The sequence below is a fragment of the Mesoplodon densirostris genome, chromosome 10, assembly GCF_025265405.1.
Source record: "Mesoplodon densirostris isolate mMesDen1 chromosome 10, mMesDen1 primary haplotype, whole genome shotgun sequence".
NCBI classification, from domain to species: domain Eukaryota; kingdom Metazoa; phylum Chordata; class Mammalia; order Artiodactyla; family Ziphiidae; genus Mesoplodon; species Mesoplodon densirostris.
The window spans coordinates 101,962,642-101,986,854 of NC_082670.1; the positions used below are offsets into that span (position 1 = coordinate 101,962,642).

A 24,213-nucleotide genomic window follows, 5' to 3' on the forward strand; every position below is an offset into this window, starting at 1 on the left:
TCTGCCTAAGTGCACTATTTGGTGTGCATAAGAGGCAGCTAATTTCAGTCTATCTTTCAACATTTCAGAATCACTCAGCTCCACAAAAGGCCCAGACTAGCAGAGACACACCAGAACTGAGACTGACCCAGGGAAAAGTAAAAGCAAACCCATGCTCAATCAGGACTTTAGTTCACAGGCCAGAGGCAAAGCCCCCACTGCTTAAGTTATTTCTCCTAAAGCAACGTGTGTAGATGAATTCTTGTAGGTTAGACACATGATAGATTCCGCCAAACAGGCTCCAGAAGGACTTGTAGCTTGACAGAGAAGCTGAATTCTCTGGAAGGACACACCAGGGTTTGCATGCAATTGTCCAGAGGAGCCAACAGTGAGTCAACTCAGAGACCTCAGCCAATCTCCTGGGCAAACGTGAGTGGCGGGCTCTGGGGGCAGATGTGCGATGTCAGATGATGGTGCAGCCACAGCAGTACCTCTCGGGGTAATCCACCACGTACACTTGGTGGTCGGTGCCGTAGATGTAGTAGACGTAAGTCTTTCCTTGGTACCAGTAACGAACTTCCGTGAGGGGGACCAGCTCAATGGTCTGGCGCTGAGGAAACAATTGGCCAAGAAAAACCTCAGGGTTCTGTTCAAGTCACTCACCTGCTCAAGAACCTTCAGTAGCTCCCTATTACCTGTGGAATGAAGTTCATGCTCTGCAGTTGGCGTTTTGGCTCCAACCTGCCTCCTAGATGTATCTCTTACTAGGCTCCTTCACATACCCTAAGTCCTGGCCCAAACCGACTTCTCATCTTTAACCACCACCTCATTCTAAGTTTCATGAAGTGTGGGGGGGGGGGGCGCACAGGCAATCCCCAGGGGAGTTTCAGGATGTATGGAAATCCACCAGCCGAACAGGACATCTCCCAGAAGCGGTAATTTTTAGATGGGGGGTGGGGGGGCTGGACAGAGTGCAGTGGAGAACAGTGGAGGATAAAGTCATTTTAAACATTTTTATATTAAAATAACCATGGAGATATTAGGGAATGCATTATGCAATTTGAATTAAATTTTAAGATAAAATGTTGACACCAAAGAAATTCCAAAGTTTGGTGGGCTGCTTCAGGCTATTTTCTCAGACCCTTCCCTCCCTGCACCAGGGTTTTGCATCGACCCTCCTTTGAGAAAAGTCTTTCTCAAGTTTTCCCCTCCTTTTACACATGGGGAAACTGAGGCCCAAGGAATTTCAAGCTTGCAAGATCATCCAGGTCAAGCCCCACCTCCTGGCTGCACCTATTTCAGGCTCAAATCTCCTCCCTAGCATCCTTGTCAACTTGAGAGTCCGGGGCACTCACTCCCCCCTGCAGAGGGGTCCTAAATCCCTCGTTCTCTGGCCCTTTCTCTGAGCACTTACTCAACCAGCTTCCAAAATTACGGGGCAGTGAAGAGAATGCCCTGCCGCCTTAGAGCTAACACTGACTCCTGCTGAGACACCCAGGTCATTGGCTTTGGCGCTGATTTGTTATGGAAAACTACGGGTGTAACCCACAGAGCAAAGTGACTCCTCAGCCCCAGCAAAGCTTTCTCGGGATGTACTGTGAGCCAAGCTCTGTGCCCAAACCCTAAGTTCCTGTGCACAAGCTGCTCCCCTGTCCCAGACTCAGATGTGGGGTCCCCAAACCCAGAGGGAGGTGGTGTGGTTGGCCCAGGGTCAGACCCTCCTACTTGCAGGAAGATCCCCTCCTTGGGAAAAGAGCCCAAGTCCTCTCGTGGGAGGTGACGGTCCACAGGCCCCCGGGGAAAGTGGGGAACAGACCGGGAGAGGATGTTGAGCAGTGGGCTCCCTACGCTGGGAGGTGCGGGTTGGAGGGGTGGCAGAGTGACTGACACTGTAGCAGGAGTGGGGGGACTCAGGGTCAGGGCGTGCACTTCCCATGAAGCCATCTGCGTGACCTCCCACTTCCTCTCTCTGGGCCTCCGTTCCCTCATCTGTGAAATGGGTACAAAAACTTCTATGTCATGGAGTTGTTGAGAAAACCAAATGAGATGGTGAGACTACGTTTTCTCCGTGTGCCAGAAAGCGGCCTCCAAGGGGGATAACTATGGAAAGAAAAGGCAGATGATCCCTCCTGCCATGTTGGTACAGGAGACCCAAAATGGGAACCACGGGGCAAGAGGGGAGGGGAGCCAACCTCTGCTCAGAAAGCCTGGGCCACGGGTCAGACCACTCTGGTTTCCAAACTCTTCTACTATCCAACAGAGAGCAAAACCACAGCAGCGCCACCCCACGTGCCTCCATTTCGGATTCTAAAGGTCTCCAGGTTGGAGACCACAGGTTGGCCAGGACATCAACTGCCATCCAGTGGTCATCTCGTAATCGGACGTATATCTGCTGGTACACCTTGGCTGTGCCCCTGGGATGAGCAGGTTCCAGGTCTGAGAGGAGGGGCCGGGGCCCCGCCTGTGACAGCTGTCCCCTCACTGGATTCTACTCGCTAACTTCCCAACCCTGAACAAAATATCAGCATGAATCTTTGTCTGTAGATCCTGGGCCAAAGGACAATTTAGGACAAAGTCACAGAAGTGGCCTCTTCTCCCTTTACGCTCCCATTTTTTTTTTTTTTTTTTGCAGTACGCGGGCCTCTCACTGTCACGGCCTCTCCCGTCACGGAGCACAGGCTCCGGACGCGCAGGCTCAGTAGCCATGGTCCACGGGCCCAGCCGCTCCGCGGCACGTGGGATCCTCCTGGACCGGGGTACGAACCCGCGTCCCCGGCATCGGCAGGCGGACTCTCAACCACTGCACCACCAGGGAAGCCCCTACGCTCCCTTTTAAAGAAACATGCACATCTGCCCCTGGTGCACCCCTCCCTGCTCCAGGTCTGGTTCACAGATGGCCTGTGTCGCCTGAGACGGGGCTGTGCTGTCAGGGAAAGCCCAGGAGGCCCAGGGTCTAGACGGAGGCCTGCCGCCAACATGCTGTGTGATCTTGGGCAGTCACTGCCCCTCTGCCACGTGAAGGGTCCAAAAAGGACTCAAAATTGTCAGCCTCAGCAGCAAAAGCGTCCCAGGAGAAGCACCTGTGTCCGCAAGCTGCTGCAATCATGCCTCGTCCTCCGGCCAGTCCTACAGTACACAGCTCACTACTGGGTGGTCTTCACTGTAATACCCACCAGACTGTACCAGGGCTGCAGGAGCAAGGCCCCTTAGAGACCGGGCTGGGGTCCTCCATGGATGAGGCTGAAGAACAAATGTCAGCTCCAGGCGAACAGCCGCTGAGGTATGGCTGACACTCAGAGCGCGACTACCCTCACCGCCCCCTTGTCTGACCCTCTTCCTGTTCCGGCTCCCCCACCCCTTTACCCATTTCCCCTGGGAGCCCTTCCTTAACAAATGTCTTGGGCTTCCCTGGTGGAACAGTGGTTAGGAAGCCACCTGTCAATGCAGGGGACACAGGTTCGAGTGCTGGTCCAGGAAGATCCCACATACCGTGGAGCAACTAAGCTCTGAGTCTGTGCTCTAGAGCTCATGAGCCACAACTACTGAGCCCATATGCCACAACTACTGAAGCCCGCATACCTACAGCACATGCTCCACAACGAGAAGCCACCGCAATGAGAAGCCCGCGCACCACAAAGACCCAATGCAGCCCAAAATAAAATAAATTGATAAAAAACAAAACAAACAAAAATGACTTGCACACGGATCCTCGTCTCAGAGCTGCTTCTGCGGAGCCCAACCTAAGGCAAGGTCCAACCGTGCCCATTTTACAGATGAGGACATCGAGGCTCATGAATGGAAGAGAAGGGCCAGGAGCCATGACTATGTGCCAGAGCTGGGAAGCAGGACATAACCTGGGAAGTGACTCACCCCTGCAGTGTCTGCCAGGCCAAAAGGGCGCTGCCTTGTCCGGCTGATAGCCCTGCAAACCTACACTGGCTTTCAGAGTCGCTTGTGTGCCTTGAGTGCGGCAGATAATAACATTTCCCTTGGAGTTGGGAAATCTGAGTTCCACTCCTGGGCTCTTCCACTGAGAAGCTGTGTGATCTTGCCTAAATTACTTCCACTGTCTGGGCTTCCTCTGATTTATCGGCAAAGTCATGGGTTTGGACTAGACCAGGGGTAGCCGAGGATGCCCACAGGCCAAAGCTGGCCCAGCAGCCCATACAGTGGTCTTAGCATTTTTTAAATTTTCCTTTCAATATTGAAAAACTGGAAGATTTCATGTAAAACTGTGGATTTCAGAAGGTCTGAAATCTCTGCCCCTGCGCTGCACAGAGCTGAGGGGAGGCGGGGCCCTTTGGATAAGGGAGCCTCCTACCCACAACACCGCCCCCCCCAGGCCTTTGAGTTTGCAGTGCCCCCGTTTCATCCTCTCTGAGGTGCATTCCAGCTCCAAGACGGTCATTATTAATTTTAAATTAAATGCATCCTTTTCTCTCCTGCAAACAGGGTAAACGTGGAAACGTGGAAAGGGAACGGAAGGCACAGGGACATTTTGAGCACCGGGTTCCACGCACTTAAAGCAAACGATATCCCTGCCAAGCCCTCCGAGGCGACAGTAGTATCTCTTTCTTACGGGTGAGAAACTGAACTTCAGGAAGGCGTTTGTAGCTGGCCCGGGACCACTCTGGGACGTGGAAGAGCCAGGATCTGCGCCCAGTTTGTAAGACTCGGACCCCCGACAGAGCCCTCACGGAGCTCAGGGGCTGGGCTTTCCCTTACCAACCCCCCCATCTTCCATCCACACGCCCCGCCCCCCGCGGCTCCTGGGGACGCGACGGTCACCACCGCCACCTAGTGGCCAGCAGGATAACAGCCGCAAAGCAGCGAGGGCCTTCAGCCCTGCCCTTGGGGGCCTGGGATTTGGGAAGTGCCCGGGGGGGGGCCGGACGCTGGGTTCCAAACCTGCCTTGGACCCTAGATCTCGAGCTTTCCCTCCCCTTCCCTGAATACCAGGTGGGGTGAGAATCGAAACCACACTGAGCCACATTCCTGCGTGAAACCCTGTAAGCTCCCTGTCGCTCGCAGGATAAATCAATCCAAACTTCTCCCCGTGGCCTTACGTCTGACCAGCCCTGCTCTGTGACCTCCGGTCACCCTGGCCCCAAGTCAGTCCCTAGTACCTCTGTGCTCCTCCGACTGGGGCTCCACCCCTCCCCCCTTCCTTCTGCCCTGCCACTCTCAAGAAGGAACCTCCCCACAAAGGGCCCGTTCCCTTCTTTACGTCCACGGGGACAGTGTCCTGGAGCCCCAGCAGACCCGGCACCTCACCTTCCACCAGCCCCGGTCCCCACCGCCCCCCCTCAGCTCACCTGCTGCAGGACGCGGGCCCGGGAGGCCAGCGCAGCGCTGTGCTCGGCGATACCCCGCTGGGAGGCCAGAGAGATCTCCCGCAGGGGGAAGTCCACGATGGGATACACCTGGGGGGAGACGCAGACCACCTGACCCGGAGCCTAAGGACCTGGAGCCTTGGAGGGCTGATGGGAGCACGAGCCCAGAGAGGGAGGGCCCGTGCCACGGGCGAGCGGGATGGGTGGGGCTTGTTAAACCCACGCGGACCATTGATCATCCACCTTATAGCGTCGGGAACTCCAGCCAATAAACGAGGGCCGTAGACAGACTACACGCCCACCCGGCGCGCCTTCGCTGCCTAACTCAGGCTAGGATTGGGCGCAGGGCTTCCTAGAGGGGTGATGCCTGAAGTGAGCCTTTAGAAAGCCCAGTGATTGGGGCAAAGAAAAGAAGCTGAGGACTATTATGAAGCCATAAAGAAGGAATTCCTGCCATTTTCAGCAACATGGATGGAAGAGGGCATTATGTTAAGTGAGATAAGTCAGAGAAAGATACACACCCAATGAGCTCACTTACATGTGGAATTAAAACAAACACAAACTCCTAGATACAGAGCACAGATTGATCGTTTCCAGAGATGGGGATTGGAGGGGTGGGCCAAGGGGGTGAAAGGGGGTCAATTGGTACAAACTTCCAATTATGAGATAAGTCTTGGGGCTGTAAAGTACAGAATGCTAACTACAGTTGATAATACTGGATTGGATATTTGAAAGTTGCTGAGAGTAGCTCATAAAAAAGGTCTCATCACAAGAAAAATCATTTTAACTGTGTGGTGATGGAAGTGAACTGGACTTATTGTGGTGATGATTTCACAGTAATATACAAATAGCAAATCATGATATACACCTGAAACTAATAAGCCAGTCTGAAACAGCTACATACTGTTAAAAAAATAAAAAGAAGGAAGGAAGGGAGGGAGGGAGGAAGGAAGGGTGGGAAGAAGAAAGGGAAGAAAACAAAACCAAAAAAACCTGTCTGAGGATGACCCATAAAGGCCAAATTCCCTTCCCAGGCCGACAGCAGGGAGCCACAGATCTTTTCTGTAAAGGGCCAGAGTAAATACTCAGGTGTGAAGGCCATGGGGTCTCTGTCTCGACTACTCAACTCTGCCCTCGAAGCACGATAGCAGCCACAGACAATACATAAACAAGTGGGCTGTGCTCCAATAGAACTTTATTTATAAAAGCAGGCCAAGGGCCGGAATTTGCCAACTGCTAGTGTACAAGACCCTCCCTGATCTGGCTGCTGGCACCTGGCACGTCTTAGCTCCTTGCTCCGCCCAGCTCGCTGCCCTCCAGCCCCCTGCCCTGTGCTGCTCCCCGAGGCCTCTGTCGTGCTGCTTCCACTGCTGGACACCCTGACTCCCATACTGTCACACCACCCACTCCCCCACTGCACTGCTCTCCACCCCCGACACCCTGCCCCTTCCTGTCTCTCTACCTTGCTTGTGTATTTCTCAATGGCTGACAGTGTGGTGAAAATGCTATTATTACCCTCTCCCTCACCGACTGTGAGATCGGAGGGCAGAGATTCTGTTTTATGGTATCTCCATGGCCTAGAATGGTGCCTGGTATAGGAGGAGGGTCTCAAGATTGGTCCAAGGGAAGGAGGGAGGAAAAGAGTGAGAGAAAAGGAACAGGGGAAAAAAGGAGGGTTGAATATGTAAAATTCAAGACAGAAACTGCCCCATGGGGTCCCAGCAGCCTCTGTCCCCGCCCAGCCTTTCTGAATGAATGCATCGCCTGCAGAACCAGAAGGCCTGGCCTCACAGCGGGAGGAGGGACCCAGCTCCCTTTAGGGCGGCAGCAAAGCCCTCCTTACCATCGTGTTTTCATCCTTAAAGAGGGTCTCTCCTCGGGCTTTAGCAAGCAGCTCCCCAGGGCAGTCCAGCTGGTGCTCAGACACAAACTCAAACAGGCTATTCTTCCTGGAAGTGGAGAGGATGAGGGACGGAGCCCGGGGGTCGGGTTAAGAACCTGGGTTTGGAATCAGGCAGATCGGGGCTGGAGGGCTTGCCGTGCTACCGGTGGGACCTTGGGAAAGTGCTTTAGCCTCTCCGGGCCTCAGCGTTCTCACGCGTAAGATGGAAAACTAGTAAAGTACAGACAGTTCTGTTCTAGCAAGGTACCCGATAGGAGAAACCCTTAATGCGTGGGAGCTTCCCTGACGTGGGGCCTTAGGACCCTGGGACTCCTTCTCTCCCAGCAGGTCCCTGCACTGTGAAAGCCCCAACCAAGTGCAGCTTCTCTGCAGAAACCAATCCAGGCCACGTCCCCCCGGCCACCCTGCCAGGCCATGGCATTGAGAGGTGCCACGTACCATACAATGACCAGCTGGAGGAAGTGCAGCAGTTTTTTCTCGCCCTTGCAGGTGGCACAGGTCTTGTTCCCCCTCCCTGAGCATGTGCTGCACCTGAGAGGGGCCCCATCAGTACCACTCAGATGGTCATGGTGTCCCAGTGGCTCCGGAGGCCCCTGCCTCACATCCTTCCTCATAGAGGTGACTGTGGTGGGCACGGATTGCTTCCACGTGCCCACCGTCTAGACCTCCTGCTCCTCGTAGCAGTGCCCCAATCTCCCTTTGGAGACCACCCTTCTCCCCACCAGCCCACATGGTTTGTGGGCTTGCCCCCATCCCTTCTATGACCAGCTTGGGACCTCAGCCTGGCCAATCGGAGCATTCCATCTCTCTGGCCATAGTGGCTGATACAGAGATTGACATATGACCCAAGTGAGTGCATTGAGATCCACCCCAGAACTTTTTCTGGAACTATCAGGAAAGGGCCATCCTTTTCCACTGAGGTCACCAAGCTTGGAGCTGCTGGTGGCCTCCTCTGCCACCACAGGAGACAGCCTGCCTGAGGATGAAGCCAACATGAAGGAAAGCAGAGTGAGGGACAGAGACAGATTCCTGGTGACATTGTTTAAGCACCCGGATCCAGCTGTACCTGAAGTCATCCCAGAAATCTATTCCTCGACTTTTCCATTACATGGGCCTATAAATTTACTCTTTTGCTAAAGCCAGTTTGAATTGGAGTTCTTTTACTTGTAAGTGAAAGAAATCTAAGTTTCTTTCCAAATCAAAGAGCTCCTTTACCAACCACAGGTGGCAGGTCCACCAAAGCTTCACCATCTGGCCTTGTCAGAAGGATGGCCTGGGCCTGGATGAGCCACAGGTATCATTAACCCAACACAACTTTGAAGAGTGTCACTCCTCATGGTCTCTTGTTCCCCTTTAAAGATTTATAAATACATGAAAGGACATCAAGTCCAGAAGGCAGCAACCCACTGTTTGCAAAGCCCTGTGAACAGGCACTTTGTTTAGTCAATCAACCAACCTTCCTTCACTCTTGCTCCATTTAGTCCCTGCAAAGGGTTATAAATAAGGGTTTGCCCAGGCCCGGATCCTCAGAGATCAGAATCTCACCTTGGGTGCTCTTCTGTATTCACTTCCCCTCCACGTGAGCAGGAAGAGGTCTCCTCTCTTAACCCACAGCCTCCCTTCCTCCCTGCAGACCCTCGTACCTCCCCCCGCCCCCAACCCACAGATTGCTTGATGGGCTCCACTTGGTCTCAAGAAACACCGAGGTGACAGGGCACCTACAATGCACAGAGCTCTGGGGACACAGGGGGGACAAGACCATGCGCCCGCTTGCCTTCCTGAGGGCAGGCAGTAAAAAGCAAGGACGCCAGTGAGAGCACTCAGCTCGGGGCCGGGGAGCCCCATCTTACCTCTGCCTGCCGGACCCCGAGCACATCTGACACCGCCGGGCGGGCCTGGCTTTGCGCTTGGCCCCGCTGCACGAGGGGCACCGCACCTGCGGACACACGTGGCCTCAGCCGTCACCCGCCTCCCGGGGAGCAGGCAAAGGGCATCCTGAGACCTGGCTCCGAGCCAGCCTGGGACCTTCCCCAAGCTGTCACTTCCCTACCTGCTCTCCCTGGGCCTCGCCCCTTGTCTGTGAAATGCAGTGTATCTTTGGACCCCTCCAGTTGTAGCTTCAGAGACTCTGCATCCTCACATCCCTGTTTCTCCTGAGACCTCAGCCTCTCCTGCTCTTCTCGGATCCCCATGACCCTTGGGACTGTCCCCTGACCAAACAGCCATGGCCGGGGCGGGGGAGAGGGGCAGGCTGGCCCTCTCTGGTGCTGGAGAAGCCCCCAGAGATGGACCAGGCTATGCCCTCACAGCAGGCTTGGGGTGTGCTCCGGAGACATTCCAGGGAAAGCCTGAGGGACAAGGGGGGGAGGAGGAGGAGGGGCGGAGGAGGGAGCAGCAAAGGCCACCAGAGGGCACAGAGCAGGCGCAGCCGCCGCGGAGCCCCATGGTGGGTGCGGAGCAGGTAGCGGGGCGAGCACGCAGCAGGCGGAAGGTGGGTGGAAGGGCGCGTGGGCAGAGAGAGGACAGAGGAGGCCGGCTTAGAGCAGCAAGTGGTCCGTGTGTGTCCCAGGGATTAGGCACAAACGGGGAGGTGGGGAGAGCTGAGAACACGCGAGGGGCGCGGACTTACTGCTGGGAAGGCTAGTAGCCTAGAGGATTCTGCAAAGAATGCTGAGGCCACGAGGGCCTGGCTGGTGCTGAGGGGCCCGCGGGGCTGAATAGTATACGTGGTCGTCCCCGCCCGGATTTACAACTACCAGAACCGCAGAATGTGACCTTATTTGGAACTCATCTCTGCAGATGTAAGTAGTAAAGGTGAGGTCATACTGCGGAAGGGTGGGCCCTACATCCAGTGACTCGTGTCCCTATGGGAAGCCCGTGAGGAGACAGAGACACACACCCAGAAGCCAGGAAGCAACACGGAGGCAGAGATGGGGGGGAGGCAGCTCTAAGCCAAGGACTGCCAGCCGCTGCCAGAAGCCGGGAGGAAGGCATGAGATGGCTCTTAACCCTGCCGACACCTTGGTATTGGACATCCAGCCTCCAGAACTCTTAAGGTAATAAATTTTTGCTTTAAGCCACCCAGTTTGTGGTCATTTATTACGGTGGCCCCAGGAAGCTACTCCAAGGCCCGAGTCTACTGTGTCCCTCAAAGGCCCTGAACTTCACTTCTCGGCCGGCACTGGCCCCTGCACTATAAGTGCTGGTCACCTGCCAGTCTGCCCCTCGGACAGAGGGTCCCTGTGAGAAGGACCCCAGGTCTCAGTCCTCCTGCACCCAGCAGGTACTCAATAAGTGTTTGTAGGTGGAGGAGAAAAGGAGAGAAGAATGAAAATCATAAACCATCAAAGTGAAATAAGGTCAACAGAGACCACCCACTCCACCATTCCCATTTTACAGGTAGGAAGATGGAGGCCCGGAGAGGGAGGATGACTTGTCGGAGGCCCCACTGTTGGCGCAGGGAGCCCCAAGCTGCCACCCCAGCCCTCCATCCCCACATGGCCCTGCTCCACATCACATACTCACCAACGGCCACATATGACTCACCGTGCCGGCCCCGTGGCAGCTGCTGCATTTGTAGCGCCCATGCCCGTGGCATTTGTGGCATTCCTGAGAGTGAACGCCCTCCTCGATCTGGTTTTCCAAGTACCAGCAGCCCCTGATTTCACCAACCCCACCCCCATGATGTCAGCATCCCACGTGGAGGTATAATAGTTCAGGCCATGGTTGGAAGATGACCATTTGTGACTAGGCTTCCAAAGGGCCTTGAACACCAAGCCAAGGAGATCACGTTACCACCTCCTCGGAGCCTCAGCCCAGTCGGTCCTGGATGCTAAGACGGGGAGACCAGGTCTCCGACTCCCATGTCCTAACTCACACTCCCAGGCTAAACCACAAAAGCCAGTATCCTCAGCCCATTAGGTGGCTAAAGTGGTCTTTGGGAATAGAAGCCATAAAAAAACAGAGGGTGTTTTTGCAAAAGGCAGCAAGCTAGCTACTGGAATTCAATGGCTGAATCAAAATAGCTTTTCCACCCTGGAGAACAGAATGAAACACTTTCTTGATCTCTCAAAGTCCTCTTCGTCTTATGATGCTATGAAAACTCAGAGGGTAAAATGACACGCTTGAGTCAAGTTCTAAAGTGAAAACAAGGCAGGTAATTAGATGAGAACATAACATAAAACATCTCAGCTGTGGTTTTGTAACACATTAGGTTACCCTCACTACCTGTCCTGATTATATTTCTGTAAAACAGCGTGGATGTCAAATTCTACTCCCCTAATGACTTCAATAAAAAAAATCCCAGTGATGCTTTAATTTTATTTTATATGTTTCATTCAGCTGTTTCCCAACAGGTCAAAAAAATAAAAATAAAAAAGACAAAAACACTCAGATGGTTTAGGAAAGTGAATGCTCGCTATTTAAAGCTGGTGACAATTTCGTACCATCCTATGGCTATGTGAACGCTCCCTAATTTGCGCGGAATTTCGTATGGGACTACATCCCATACACTGGGTTTTCTTAGAATTCTGCTTATTTGATGGGCAAGGAATAAACCACCAGCCTGGACTTTGGGTTTCCTTTTTAAAAGGATAAAGTGCGAAGACACTACGGTGCCCGGAAAACCAGCTCCGAGAGAAGGGCGGAGACTCCAATGCACACATTACCTTGACCAATGATGAGTGAGGGACTTGGAACTTCCTGATATCTTCCTGAAACATCGGGGGAACCTGGACCTTGATGTCCCAAAGCCTGGGGGAGGTCCCTCTTTGTGGCCCATCCACGGAGTGGTCTGACAGAGAAAGGGGCTGTTCAAAGAGCAGCAGACGGCTGCAAGGACCAGCCTTCATGTATTCACCGAATAGTACGGAGCCTTCACCTGGTGCCAGGCGTTAAGCTAGAACCTGGGGCCGAGGGACTGGTGGCTAAGGGTCCCCTTAGAGCCTGTGGTTAAGCAGCCAAGCGTCGGAGTTGAACAGACCCGGCTGAGTCCTGCTTCTTGTACTTCCTGGCTGCGGAACTCGACACCAGCTCCCCCACCTATACCTCTCTGCCCTGCAATCCTCTCCTCTCTAACCAGGGATAACGGTGGCACCTACCATGGAGAACGGTAGTAAAACTGAGCAGCAGAAGGCATACCAAAGCTTAGCCCAGGGCTGGTACATGCCGAGGGACCAATAAACCAGGATTATCATCACTACCGTCACCATCCCCACCATCTTCTTTCTCCTCCTCCTCGTTCAAGGAGAGAGACTACATCACAACACAACAGAATATGACATGGTAAGTGTTTTGGACAAGAGCTGCATAAGGCGTTCTGAAAACTCAGAAGACTGACTCATTCTGCTGTGGGGGGGACAGCAGGGAAGAAATCCTCAAAGGCTTCATAAAAGAGGGGACCGTTGAGCTAAGTCTCGAAGGATGAACCAGAAAACAGGTAGGGCACAGAGCTTCCCAGAAAGAGAGCCTTAAGCCTCTAGGGGGTCTAGCAGAGGTGGCATAGCACACTGAACGGGGTGGGGATCTAGAGACCCAGGGAGGCGCTGGGGGTGGCCCAGGAGGCAGGTAGAGGCCCGAGCACACTGGCTGCCTTTGCAGTCTGGCCCCGTGTGGCAGCACGAGCCTGTGGCCAAACGCAAACACTAGACTTTTGCAGGACCTCCTGCAAGCCACTTCCTGGACAGGAAGCGTCTGCTAACGTCAGCCCTGGAAGGTCTCCAGGAGGAAAGGCCACCCTCTCTTTTTATGGGGGATGGGAAACTGAGGCTCCGAGCAGCCGAGCATCTTCCTCGGGGTTAGTGGCTAAGCCACGTCCTGACATTCTCCACCAACCCCTGCCATGTTCGGTCCTAATTAAACTGATTTCAGACAGCTTACTTACTGGTAAAGGGCTGAAAAGTCCATTCACTTATCCTGGATTCACTGAAGGTTTCTAGTCGATACTACAAAGAAAAAAAAGTGTGTTCACACTCGTGCCCTTAGGAAGACAGAGCCTTATGCGAAAGGATGAAGCTCCCCACCCCGGGCTCAGCAGGGAGAACAGAAGTTCCCAAGCACGGTCAGCGCCCGAGGGCTGCTCAGAACAGGCTGGCAGCAGCGACTCACGTCACAGATGCCCTGGGACACATCTGCAGGGGGTCACTCAGCCCCAGGAAATCTCCCCTGACAGACACACCACTGGGCACCTTCAGTATAATGTGTATAATTTCTTTATACACAGAAATGGTCTATGAGGCAAGTTTTGAAGCAAAATTTGCCCTCTGACAGATGGAGGCTGCTGGAATCAGCCACTCCGAGCAGCCCTGGGGGAATTTATCTGCCTGAGGTCGAGATCCTCCTTCTTGATCCTCATCCACGGGATCCTGGACATCGCCTGGCTCCTCCTTTTCCATGCGAGGAAAGGGATGCTCAGAGAGGTCAGGTGACTTGCCCAAGGTCACACAGCTACACAGAGACCTCGTACCTCAAAGCCCTGCTCTGACCACTCCCTGCGTGGCTGACTTCTGTGACTGTGTGCCCTCCAGGGGACGGCTATGCCAGTGACACTAGGAAATGTGAACTTCAACTTGTCCCTGTCAAGGCAGAAGGTGACAAAGGTGGGGTCACCTTGTGTGGTCTTGGTACCAAGCACAGGACCTCCCTGGAGCCTCAGGCCTGGGGGTGATGAATAAATACCCCTGGCACAGATGAAACTTGGGGGAGGCAGAGGGAGCTGGGATCAGGGGAGGAGGCGGCCCTTTCTAGCCCACCCCTCCAGGAAGCAGGTAAGTTGTGTCTTTAAAAACAGGGCTTTGGTGCCAGCAAACCTGTGTTTGAATACCAGCTCGGTCACTTCTAGCTGCATGTTTGGGGGCAAGTAACTCCACCTCTCTAAATGTCCAATTCCTCCTAATTGGTGACGATGATACCTCCCATGCAGGGTAGCTATGAGGATTCAGTAAGATACATAGGTAATGCGCTGTCCATGATGCCTAGGGCATTCGAGCTGTTCTCTGGTGATTGACAACCATGATTCCTTGTGTTATAACTCACTACAATGTCACTGCTATTCACACGCACTGTTCCCCAAGCCTCCTTTCTCCCCGGCCTCGCCAGGCGCCCTCCGGCCAGCCCTCACCCTGCGCAGGGCCTGCTGCTTCAGCTCCAGGATGACGAGGTCGTCGGCGGCCGCACTGCCGTAGCAGCACTTGGAGTCCACGAAGCTGAGGAGGGCTTCCCGGGCCACCTCCTCTGTCACCACGGGGACTCTGGTGGGGACCGAGCAGAGGGGCGGTGGGTCTGGGGAGAGCCTGCGGGCTCACCCAGGCCCGTCAGCCCTCTCACTGTGCAGATGGAAACTAAGGCCCGGAGACAGGGGTCCCCCGGCCATGTCCACAGCAGTGGTAGCGCCCTCGGGCATCCAGCTGGTGAGGGCGTCTCCGGCATCAGGAACTGTGTGAACAGATGCCCGGTGGGAAAGTGGCAGGTCCTTCTAGAGGACAGCAAAACCACTTTAGCTGAGGTGTGGAGCCGCAGAGAAGGGCTGATGGGGTCTTAGAACTCAAATGAAAAAACAAAAACAGAAACAAAAAACTGAAAGATGAATTATGCCACTTTACAGATAAGGAAAACTGAGGTCCTTAGAAGATGTCACCCAGCTAGAAGGAGGTGGAGTTAGGCTAGACGAGGTTCCTGCCCTCTGGGACCCTGACTTCAGCCAGAGGAGGTGTGAGTAACGCTCAGGGGAAGACCCCAGCCGAGAACCTTCTGACAGTGGCGCCCACAGAGACCCGCCGTGAGCCCGCTGGACGGCAGCGGTGCAGGCTGGGAGGGCAGACTACGAAGGACCCTTTCTCGGCCCCCTCTCGGGACACCTCTCCTCCTCCTGGAAGACTCCCCTGAGGCCCAACTGCCCTGTCCCTCCTCGGCAAAGCCCTCCCGCCACCGCCACGAGCAGAGGCCCCTTCCTCCTCCCCAACCCCCACCTTCACATTCTTCTCCATGGCAGACTGCCTGCAAATGTAAGCCCTCACCGACACATGCTGTGTCGCCGACACCCCCAGCCCAGCGCACAGAGGGGCCCACGTGCTCACAGCCAGTGCACAGCGGATGGAGAGCGTGGGCACAGCAGTGGCCGGGACGACTCCACGGAAGAAGGGGCGTCTGCAGGCACACAGGGAGAGCGGCCAGGGAGGAGAAGGGAGGTGGTCCAGGCAGCAGCGGGGCCAGGAGCACCAGGGAGACACCCTCGACAGCAGGACACGGCCACCCCGGACCCAGAACGGGCACGGCTCCTCCTCCTGTCCGCACAAAGCTGGCCGGACAGCCGGAGCTCTGCCCCGAGTCCTCCAAGCAAGCAGACTTTTGGTAAAGGGCGAGATAGGAAATGCTTTAGGCTTTGTGGGCCATGTGGCCTCTGTGTCACCACTCAGCTCCTCTGTCACAGTGTAAAAGCAGCCACAGACAGTAAGGAAACAAAAACACATGGTTGTGTGCCAATAAAACCTGATAGACAAAAATAGGCAGTGAGCTGGATCTGGCCCGGGGGCCGTAGTTTGCAACCCCTGATCTAAACTAGAGGTTTCAACCCTGGCTTGGTAGCCAAACAACCTGAAGAGCTTGGAAAAGTACACACTCCCAGGCTCCATCCCTGGAGACTCTGATCCACTGGGTCTGGAGTCCTGATGCACTGTCTGGGTTGAAATCTGTGGCCCCCGAGGAGGGCTGTCGGGGGACAAAGGTGACCTGAGGATCATACCGCGCAATGGCTCCATGGGGGCTGCCAGGGCTCACCTGTGTTCCAGAAACGAAGACCAGCACCTTTGTTCCTGGGGCCTCCCCGGGGCCTCCGAAGGTGGGAAGAATATCTGGCATCCTGGAGGAGAGCGGGGGAGTCAGGGCTCGACAGCCCCGCTCCAAGGCACAGGTATTTGTGAGACAAAAGAAGGAAAGATGGGCCGAATGTGAGAAAGAACAGACGAAGAATCAGGGTTCCAAGACCAGCAGCATCCTGGTTGTAAGTGGAGATGGACGTGGTCACGGAATGTCCGTGGACACAGGGCCTATGCCCCGTCCTCCCGTTCCCTCCCAATGGCAACAAGGGGCTTCCCAGGGCCCCCAGGGGACAGGGGAGCTCTCCCAGCCCGGCCTGTTCCAGAGATGCCCGCACAACAGCATAAGCCCCGGGAAGAGGCTGCGGGACCCAAACCCCCAGGGACACAGACTCACTGTCTCCTTGAAGAAGCCAGTCACAGCTGGGCAGCCTCTCCAGGAGTTCAGCCGGGGGCGCCAGAGGACTCTCGGCCTCGAAGCTGAGGTCCATCTCACCTAGGGAAGAACAGGCAGTGCTGAGCCTCAGGGAGGAGGGGGTCAAAGGCGACTCCTGTCAGCTACCTGGCAGGTGCATCGTAAAGAGGCTCACGGTTTCAGTCAGTCTCACTCTGGCCCCCTCAGGACACACAACATATTTGCAGGGCGGCCAGCAGTGGGGCTGGGGGTACGACAGTAGCAGCGGTAATAATAAAGATGAGACACACCTTCGAAAGGGCAGCTCCTATTTGTTGGGCACCTACTCTGTGCCAGTCAGCAGGACAGGTGCTGCATAAACAGTACCATATTCCCCAGCCCCAGGAGACAGACACTGAATAACGGGTGGGCACACTTGTTTGCCGCTCCTCTCATCAACAGACAGGTCTCCGTTTCCTCCCCTTGAACCTGGGCAGGCTTGTGACCGCTTCACCAAGTGAACACAGCAAGCAAAGAGACTGCAGCTCCCACTTCTGGCCTCCTGAAGCCGTCCCTCTTGATGCCTGAGCTGCAAGGTAAGAAATCAGACTATCCCGCTGGAGAGGCCATGAGCAAATGCCCTGAGACTACGTGGGGAGGGGCCCAGTGGAGCCTGGCCTTCCAGCCACCCTGCCAAGCCACCAGGAATATGAGCAAAGCCATCCGGGACCCTCCAGTCCAGAGCAGCTGCCTGCTGAATACACTGAGGGACCCTTTTATGGACTGCATGTCTGCATCCCCCCAAATTCATATGTTGAAACCCACAGCCCCAGTAGAGCTGGATTTTGGGGGTTTTTTTTTAACACGTTAAAAAAATTTATTTGTTTGTTTCTGGCCGTGTTGGGTCTTCGTTGCTGCACTTGGGCTTTCTCTAGTTGCGGCAAGCGGGGGCTACTCTTTGTTGCGGTGTGCGGGCTTCTCAATGCGGTGGCTTCTCTTGTTGTGGAGCACGGGCTCTAGGTGCATGGGCTTCAGTAGTTGTGGCACATGGGCTCAGTGGTTGTGGCTCGCGGGCTCTAGAGTGCAGGCTCAGTAGTTGTCACGCACGGGCTTAGTTGCTCTGCGGCATGTGGGATCTTCCCCGATCAGGGCTCAAACCCGTGTCCCCTGCAATGGCAGGCGGATTCTTAACCACTGCGCCACCAGGGAAGCCCTTGGCAGGTGATTAGGTTTAAATGAGGTCTTAAGGATGGAGCCCATGATGGGATCAAGGTCCTTATAAGAAGAGAAAGAGGCTAGGGCTCTCTCGCCCTCTCTACTATGTGAGCACCCAGTGAGAAGGCAGCTGTCTACAAGCCAGAAGTGGGCCCTCACCAGATGCCGGGTCTGCTGATGCCTTGACCCTGGACTTCCCAGCCTCCAGAACTGTAAGAAATAAATGCTTTTTGTTTAAGCCAACCCAGTCTACGGTATTTTTGGTACAGAAGCTTGAACCAACACAGACCCTAATCAATTACACATGGAGAACCCACCTGAGCCCTGTTGAAATTTCTGACCCACAAAATCATGAAATATATTAAAGTGGTTGTTGTTTTAAGGCACTGGGATGGGGGACAGTAGGTCACACAGCTTCCTCCATCAGGCAGTCTTTACTCTGAGACTCCCCACAGACCCACACAAGGCTTTCTTGGAGCCACCCCAGGGTCTCAGGCTCCCCTGCTTCCCTCTCTCCTCTCACAGGTGTCGGACCTACACTGTGGTCCAAAGACGGTCCCTGCCTACGCCTGCCCCTTCTCCCCCTTTCCCTTCACAGGTCTCCAAGGGACATCTGGCGTGTCTCAGGCCATCTTGGTGTCTGCTTCTTGGATGACCCAAACTGACACACCAGCACAACCACATTCTACCAACGAGGAGACTGAGGCTCAGAGAGACTGTGACTCCCCCAAGATCACCCAGCCAGTGAGGGATAGAGCTGGATTCAAACCAAGGTTCTTCTCTCTCCAAAGCTGGTGTTCTTTTCCAAGTGCTTTTTACAAGGCAAACCCTATGGAAGAAGCACTGGTGATATAACTGTTTTTAATACCTCGTCTTGATCTGTCAGGCTGTGACCTCTATACATAGGGACCGAGACTCCAAGTAGGAAAGAATAATACTAGAACTGGCTCCTGGGAACTCAGGACTACTCAGGAAGCACCTCCCACACCTGACGCCTCACCCCACCATCCCACCTAGAGGTGTGGAAGGCAGGGCGTCTAACTCCGCTTGACACGAGGAGTCTGAGCCTCAGAGAGGTTACTCCAGTACTCCTAGGGTGCACAGCGCTGGAGTTAGAGCAGGCCAAAGGCTCCTTGCTCCAGTTCCAGCCCAGTGGGCACCCTGTCAAACCTGTTCCGTGAAGTCCCCAGGCTGGGGGACAAGGATCCCTCCACTGTGTCTTTCTAGTGGCCAGTTGACCATAGGAAGTTGACTTTAAAGGGCGAGCTGATAAACGGCCAGTGGAAGGGGATTCTCTCTGCATTGAGTCACTGAAGGCCACTTGGGTCAAACTTCCCGCTGATCCACCTCATCTCCGAGATCCTCCTCTTTTCTGCAGCTCTCTAAAACCTACAGCTCTTTATCACTACAAAAAATAAAAATATTATGTCCTGTTCTGTAGAGTTTAATAAAAGCAGAGGCCAGAAGAATAAGTAGATCTTGTTCAAAACCGGAACAGCGTAGGTTATCTGGAAGTAGAGACAAGACGTTGGATGGTGAAGAAGCCTGAAATTCTGGCATTCGTGGCCAAGAACAGTGAGGGAGGAGGCGGTGTCATTAAAACAAATAAACAACCCTGCTCTACCACCCCTCCCCCATGAGGGGTGCCCTTGTCCTCTGATAATAAGCAATACATATGCGTCTCTAAGGTTCTGTCTCCTGGCAGGAAACTTCCAAAGGAAGCTGAAATAGAAGAACGTTTGTGGATATAGAGAGTACCTTTCTTAGCAGGAAAGCTTATCTTTGTAAGCAAATGATTCTGCCAAGAAGCAGGTGAGAGCCCTGGGACGCACGCGAGTGCGATGTAAAGTGACATCACCCCAAAGCTGCAAACGCCTGCCAATGTGTCCTGAAATCCCCAGGATGAGATTTCCCCTGGAACTATTCTTCGAACCTTGGTTCTCAATATTGTTTCGCTTCTAATACGTTTATTAGCATTCTCAGCTACTCCAGCCACCAGGGACCCAGGGATCAGCAAACATTTTCTACAAATAGCCAGGTGGTAAATAGTTCAGACTATGGGCTGTACAGTCTGTCTTACTTACTACTCACCTCGGCCGTAGTGCCCTGAAAGCAGCTATAGACAACAGACAACTGAATAAGTGTGGCTGGTTCCAATTAAACTACAAAACAGGCGGTGGGTCAGCTTTGGTCCATGAGCCGTATTTTGCCCACCCTGACCTGACACCCACCTGTGCGGGGGGGCTCTGAGGGGGATCAGGAAGGTGGCGGTTGGAATTTGAACCTGTCTGGGGTAGGGTCCATGCAGTGTCTGTGTGCGCAGTTAAAAGAATTAAAGGTGAGGGGCAGGGTTGGACTGTAGCCAGGGTGGGGATGGGGGTGACTGCACTCAGAATCCCTGGGCATGGTGTTTAGGAACCCGGGCTCTGATATGCTGCCGTCTGAGCCAGGTAGCACATGACACTGTGCCAGACACTCATCCTCCCAGCACTCAACTCCCCCAGCTGGGAAAGAGAGCGGGTGGTATTAGGGCCCACCTAACGAGACAATGTGTATTCAGCTCTCAGCCCCGAGCCTGGCATGTAATAAATGTTCGGTCAGTGCCTTGGACCGAGGAGGGCGGGTCTTCCTCTTTCTTGGTGCTCCTTTAAGCCAGCGCACAAGGGTGAAAATGTCAAGCGTGGAAAGAAAGGCGAGGCCACCACAGCCCCCTCCCCTGGGAGGGCCCCCGCCTGCCCGGAAGCCTTGGCTGCGCTGGGGCATCAATACTCCCCTGGACAAGAAGACAAGGAAACGCCACGTGGCTGCTCTGTCCTGCTGGAAACCAAACAACAGGGCAGGAAGACGGGAAGAATGAGAGGTGGGGCACTCAGAGCTCCATCCATCAACTGGAAGCCACAATGACCTCTGGCAACTCGTCAGAGCTAAATTAACCTCCCCATTATGTTGTGGACGAAAATAAAGGCCTCCAGGCTGAAGCACGGGCAGACACGTCATTTCCTGGGCAGATCTCATCGGGCACAATAGGAATGCGGACGTCACGGGACATTGTGTGGCGCCCAGTGTGGGGTGCTCCGATGGGGGCCACCAGCCGCGTCACCATTTCCACGGTGTTGGGCTGAGTTCCAGGGTGGCCGTCCAGCTGGACCACCGCCCCCTAATTCACGCACTGCCTCGGTGAGGGATGCTCCATGATCTGTCTTGCACCTCATAACAACCACTATTTTCCCCATTTAGTAGAAGGACAAGATGAGGCTCGGAGATGTGATTTGAGACAGCAAGCTCACAGGCTCATAGCAGGGACAGAAACAGTGCTTAGAACTCAGAGCCTGACTCCAAGCCCCAAGGCCTTTCTACTCGGGTGAATACCCCAGTGCTCCAGGCACACACGTCAAGGGGTTGCTGAGAGAGCTTTGCAAAGTGCCCCCCAGGTCGTGTTTCTGCTCACCAGATGCCAGCTATTTTTTTTTTGTATAGGAAGGAATTTTTCTGGTGGAGAAAGGCACAATTCGTGGATAACCCCCTTATCTTTCTCTTTCCCTTGATTTCAGGTGATCAAAGGAGTCCACATCTCCTGCCCCCGATTCATCATTGTTAAAGCACTGAAATCCGAGAGAGGTGGTGCTGAAAGTGACTTCCAAGCCTACTTTGGTACCAAATTATGTCACTGGAGGAAGATATTCTCTCTCTGATGCTTCCCCACATTGTAGACTCAAAAACTAAGGGGACAACACTTGAATGACTGGGAAGGGTAACTCAACTGGCTAAAGTGGACAACCATCTCTCACCTAAGAAGGGACATTTAAATTACAGAAGTTGGGCTTCCCTGGTGGCGCAGTGGTTAAGAATCCACCTGCCAGTGCAGGGGACACAGATCCGAGCCCTGGTCCGGGAAGATCCCACATGCCGTGGAGCAACTAAGCCCGTGCGCCACAACTACTGAGCCTGTGCTCTAGAGCCCGTGAGCCACAACTACCGACCCTTTGTGCCACAACTACTGAAGCCCACACACCGCAACTACTGAAGCCTGTACACCACAACTACGGAAGCCTGTGAGCCTAGAGCCCGAGCTCTGCAAGTGAAGCCACCGCAATAAGAAGCCTGGGCAGGGCCTCCCTGGTGGCGCAGTGGTTGAGAGTCCGCCTGCCGATGCAGGGGATACGGGTTCGTGCCCCGATCTGGGAGGATCCCATATGCCGCGGAGCGGCTGGGCCCGTGAGCCATGGCCGCTGGGCCTGCGCATCCGGAGCCTGTGCTCCGCAACGGGAGAGGCCACGACAGTGAGAGGCCCGCATACCGCAAAAAAGAAAAAAAAAAAAAAAAAAGAAGCCTGGGCACCACAACGAAGAGTAGCCCCTGCTCACTGCAACTAGATAAAGCCTGCACACAGCAACGAAGACCCAACGCAGTCAAAAATAAACAATAAATAAAATAAATTTATTTTTAAAGAAAAGAAAGAAAAAGCTTTAAAAATAAATAAATAAATTACAGAAGTCCCATAGCAGGCTCCCTTTCTGAAACCAGGAGAAAACTTTACCTAGTTTCAGATTTTGTCAATCTTGTTTCTAAAAACTTTCTGGGCAATCTCACACCTTGCAGTAGACCCTAAATGCCGGCCTGAGGTTTGATTATGTTGGAAACCAGCACATAGGGTGACCCTACAGCAGAATCAGAGTTTTTAGAATTTTAAGGGAACTAAAAAGAGTTCACCTTCCTCTTACCTTGCTTACCAAAAAGCTTGATGCCAACACAGAAACACCACGGTGGTAATATTTTCCATTAATAGCAGTTTAATTTTAAAGCTCTCGGGGACATAATCTGATAATTCTCTAGAGTCAACATTTACTCCATGCCTACTCTGGGCTGAGTGATATATTTGGCACTTTGCATCCAATTAATCTTTTACCAGTTCTGCAAGATGACACCATCTCTATTTTTATTGGGGGAAATAAAGCTCAGAGAGGTCAAGTGACTTAGGCAAAGTCACCCAGCAATCAGGAGGCAGAGCTTGGATGTGAATCCAGATCTGACATAGCCCATGTCCACTACAACAAACTCCAAGAATAAACTGAAAGAATGCTAATGAGCAGTATTTTTAAGAGGAAAGACTGCATTCGACTGTTAGTAGAAACTTATTAGAATAAGACTGTGGATACACAATTTCCAATATATCAGAGATCAGAGTCGGTCCTCCTCAAATACATGCTAAAACATCTAGGTACAGTCTCTCACTTCAATATGAAAAAGGGCTCCAACAAAATGTAAACTGAGCTCTCTCAGATTAGCATGGGTTCATTTTATATCCCACTGCAGCTCTGAGGCTTAAAGCTCGGAGACACCAACATTAAAGGCAGGAAAGAGTGTTGGGCCTGCAAAGGACCTTCAAAGTCACCAAGTTCGGTAACTCTGAAAATGTACTAGTGTCACGGGCCTCTCTGGGATTCAAGTGAAAGCTGTGGATGCCTTCCCCTCCCCCCTCCCAAAGCCCATACATACAGTATTTTGCCTTCACCTTCATGGTCCTCAAATTAAGAACTCCTGACCAATCTCCTTTTACAGATGGGGAAACTGAAGCTCAGAGAGATTAAGTGACTTGACCAAGATCACAGAGCCAACTCACAGCAGGGCTAGGACTTGAACCCTAGCCTGCCAATTCCCAACCTGATACTCCCCACGTTGTCCACTCCAAACTCACTATCCAACTTTCTTTTCTGTGTTTTAAAACACAGCACATTTCTCCTTAAAATACCACTTCCTTCTTCATCTCTTTAATTAGTTCTTAGATTCCATTGTATTTCTGTCTCACTAATGACAAGATGGGGTCACCTGGACTATGTTTCCTGAGCAGTAATGAACAAGCGAGCTTTTTGCTAGAGGGAGATCGTGCGTAAAGACCTTTCACTGACATTGCTTTTATAAAATTAACCTCATCTAAGAACTGATGCAGCTCTGACTGAAATGAGAATCCTGATACTCAGGCTCACATTTGGCTTGGGCGGGGGAGGGGTGACTATCAATCAGAGAAAGGAAGGATAGAGAGTCTAAAATTTGGACAGTGTTACGTGGTGAGGGAGGAAAGTCCTCACCTTGGTTTTCTACCTTCCTTCTCCACTGCCCCGAGGCACCTAATGGAAGAACAGCCTGCAGGTTGCAAATGGGCTTTACGTGTGAAAGGAAGGAAGGAAGGAAGGGATGCTCTAGCAACACAGATGCAGAACCAAGACAGCGCTGAGGGCAGCGGGGAGATTTCAGCTCAGCGGCCCATGGAGACGGGCGCCCCTCGCCCTGACAGCCTGTACTTACTGTCACCGTCACTGAGATCCTTGTCCATCGTCGAGACGTCCAGCCAGGGAAGCGTCTGCCCTCTCAGTGGGCTCAGGCTGCTGGGATCTGAGGGACCACCCTAGGCCCCTCCCAGAACAGCGGGCCCATTGTTACCTGATCTGAATACAACAGAGGGAAACATCTGTGGGGAAGCACCGAGTCCATCAGAGCGGCTGCTCTGGACCCAGTCTCAGGGTTCTTGGGGCTCGTCCTCACAAGACCCTCTACTTGCCGGGCTCGGCTGGCGTTCCTGAC

General features: G+C 53.6%; 1 protein-coding gene across 1 annotated transcript; it reads right to left on the bottom strand.

Moving 5' to 3' along the window:
- Positions 1-360: 360 nt before the first annotated feature.
- On the bottom strand, positions 361-23,965 carry SSUH2 (ssu-2 homolog). Its single transcript, XM_060111092.1, has 12 exons — positions 23,938-23,965; positions 16,423-16,521; positions 15,988-16,069; positions 14,333-14,462; positions 13,097-13,157; positions 11,883-12,007; positions 10,762-10,824; positions 9,066-9,151; positions 7,654-7,746; positions 7,156-7,261; positions 5,295-5,402; positions 361-589 (listed from the first exon to the last, which is right to left on the bottom strand). The coding sequence occupies exons 1-12, from the start codon at positions 23,963-23,965 to the stop codon at positions 443-445; spliced, it is 1,128 nt and encodes a 375-aa protein (XP_059967075.1). The 3' UTR covers positions 361-442.
- Between the last annotated feature and the right edge of the window lie 248 nt (positions 23,966-24,213).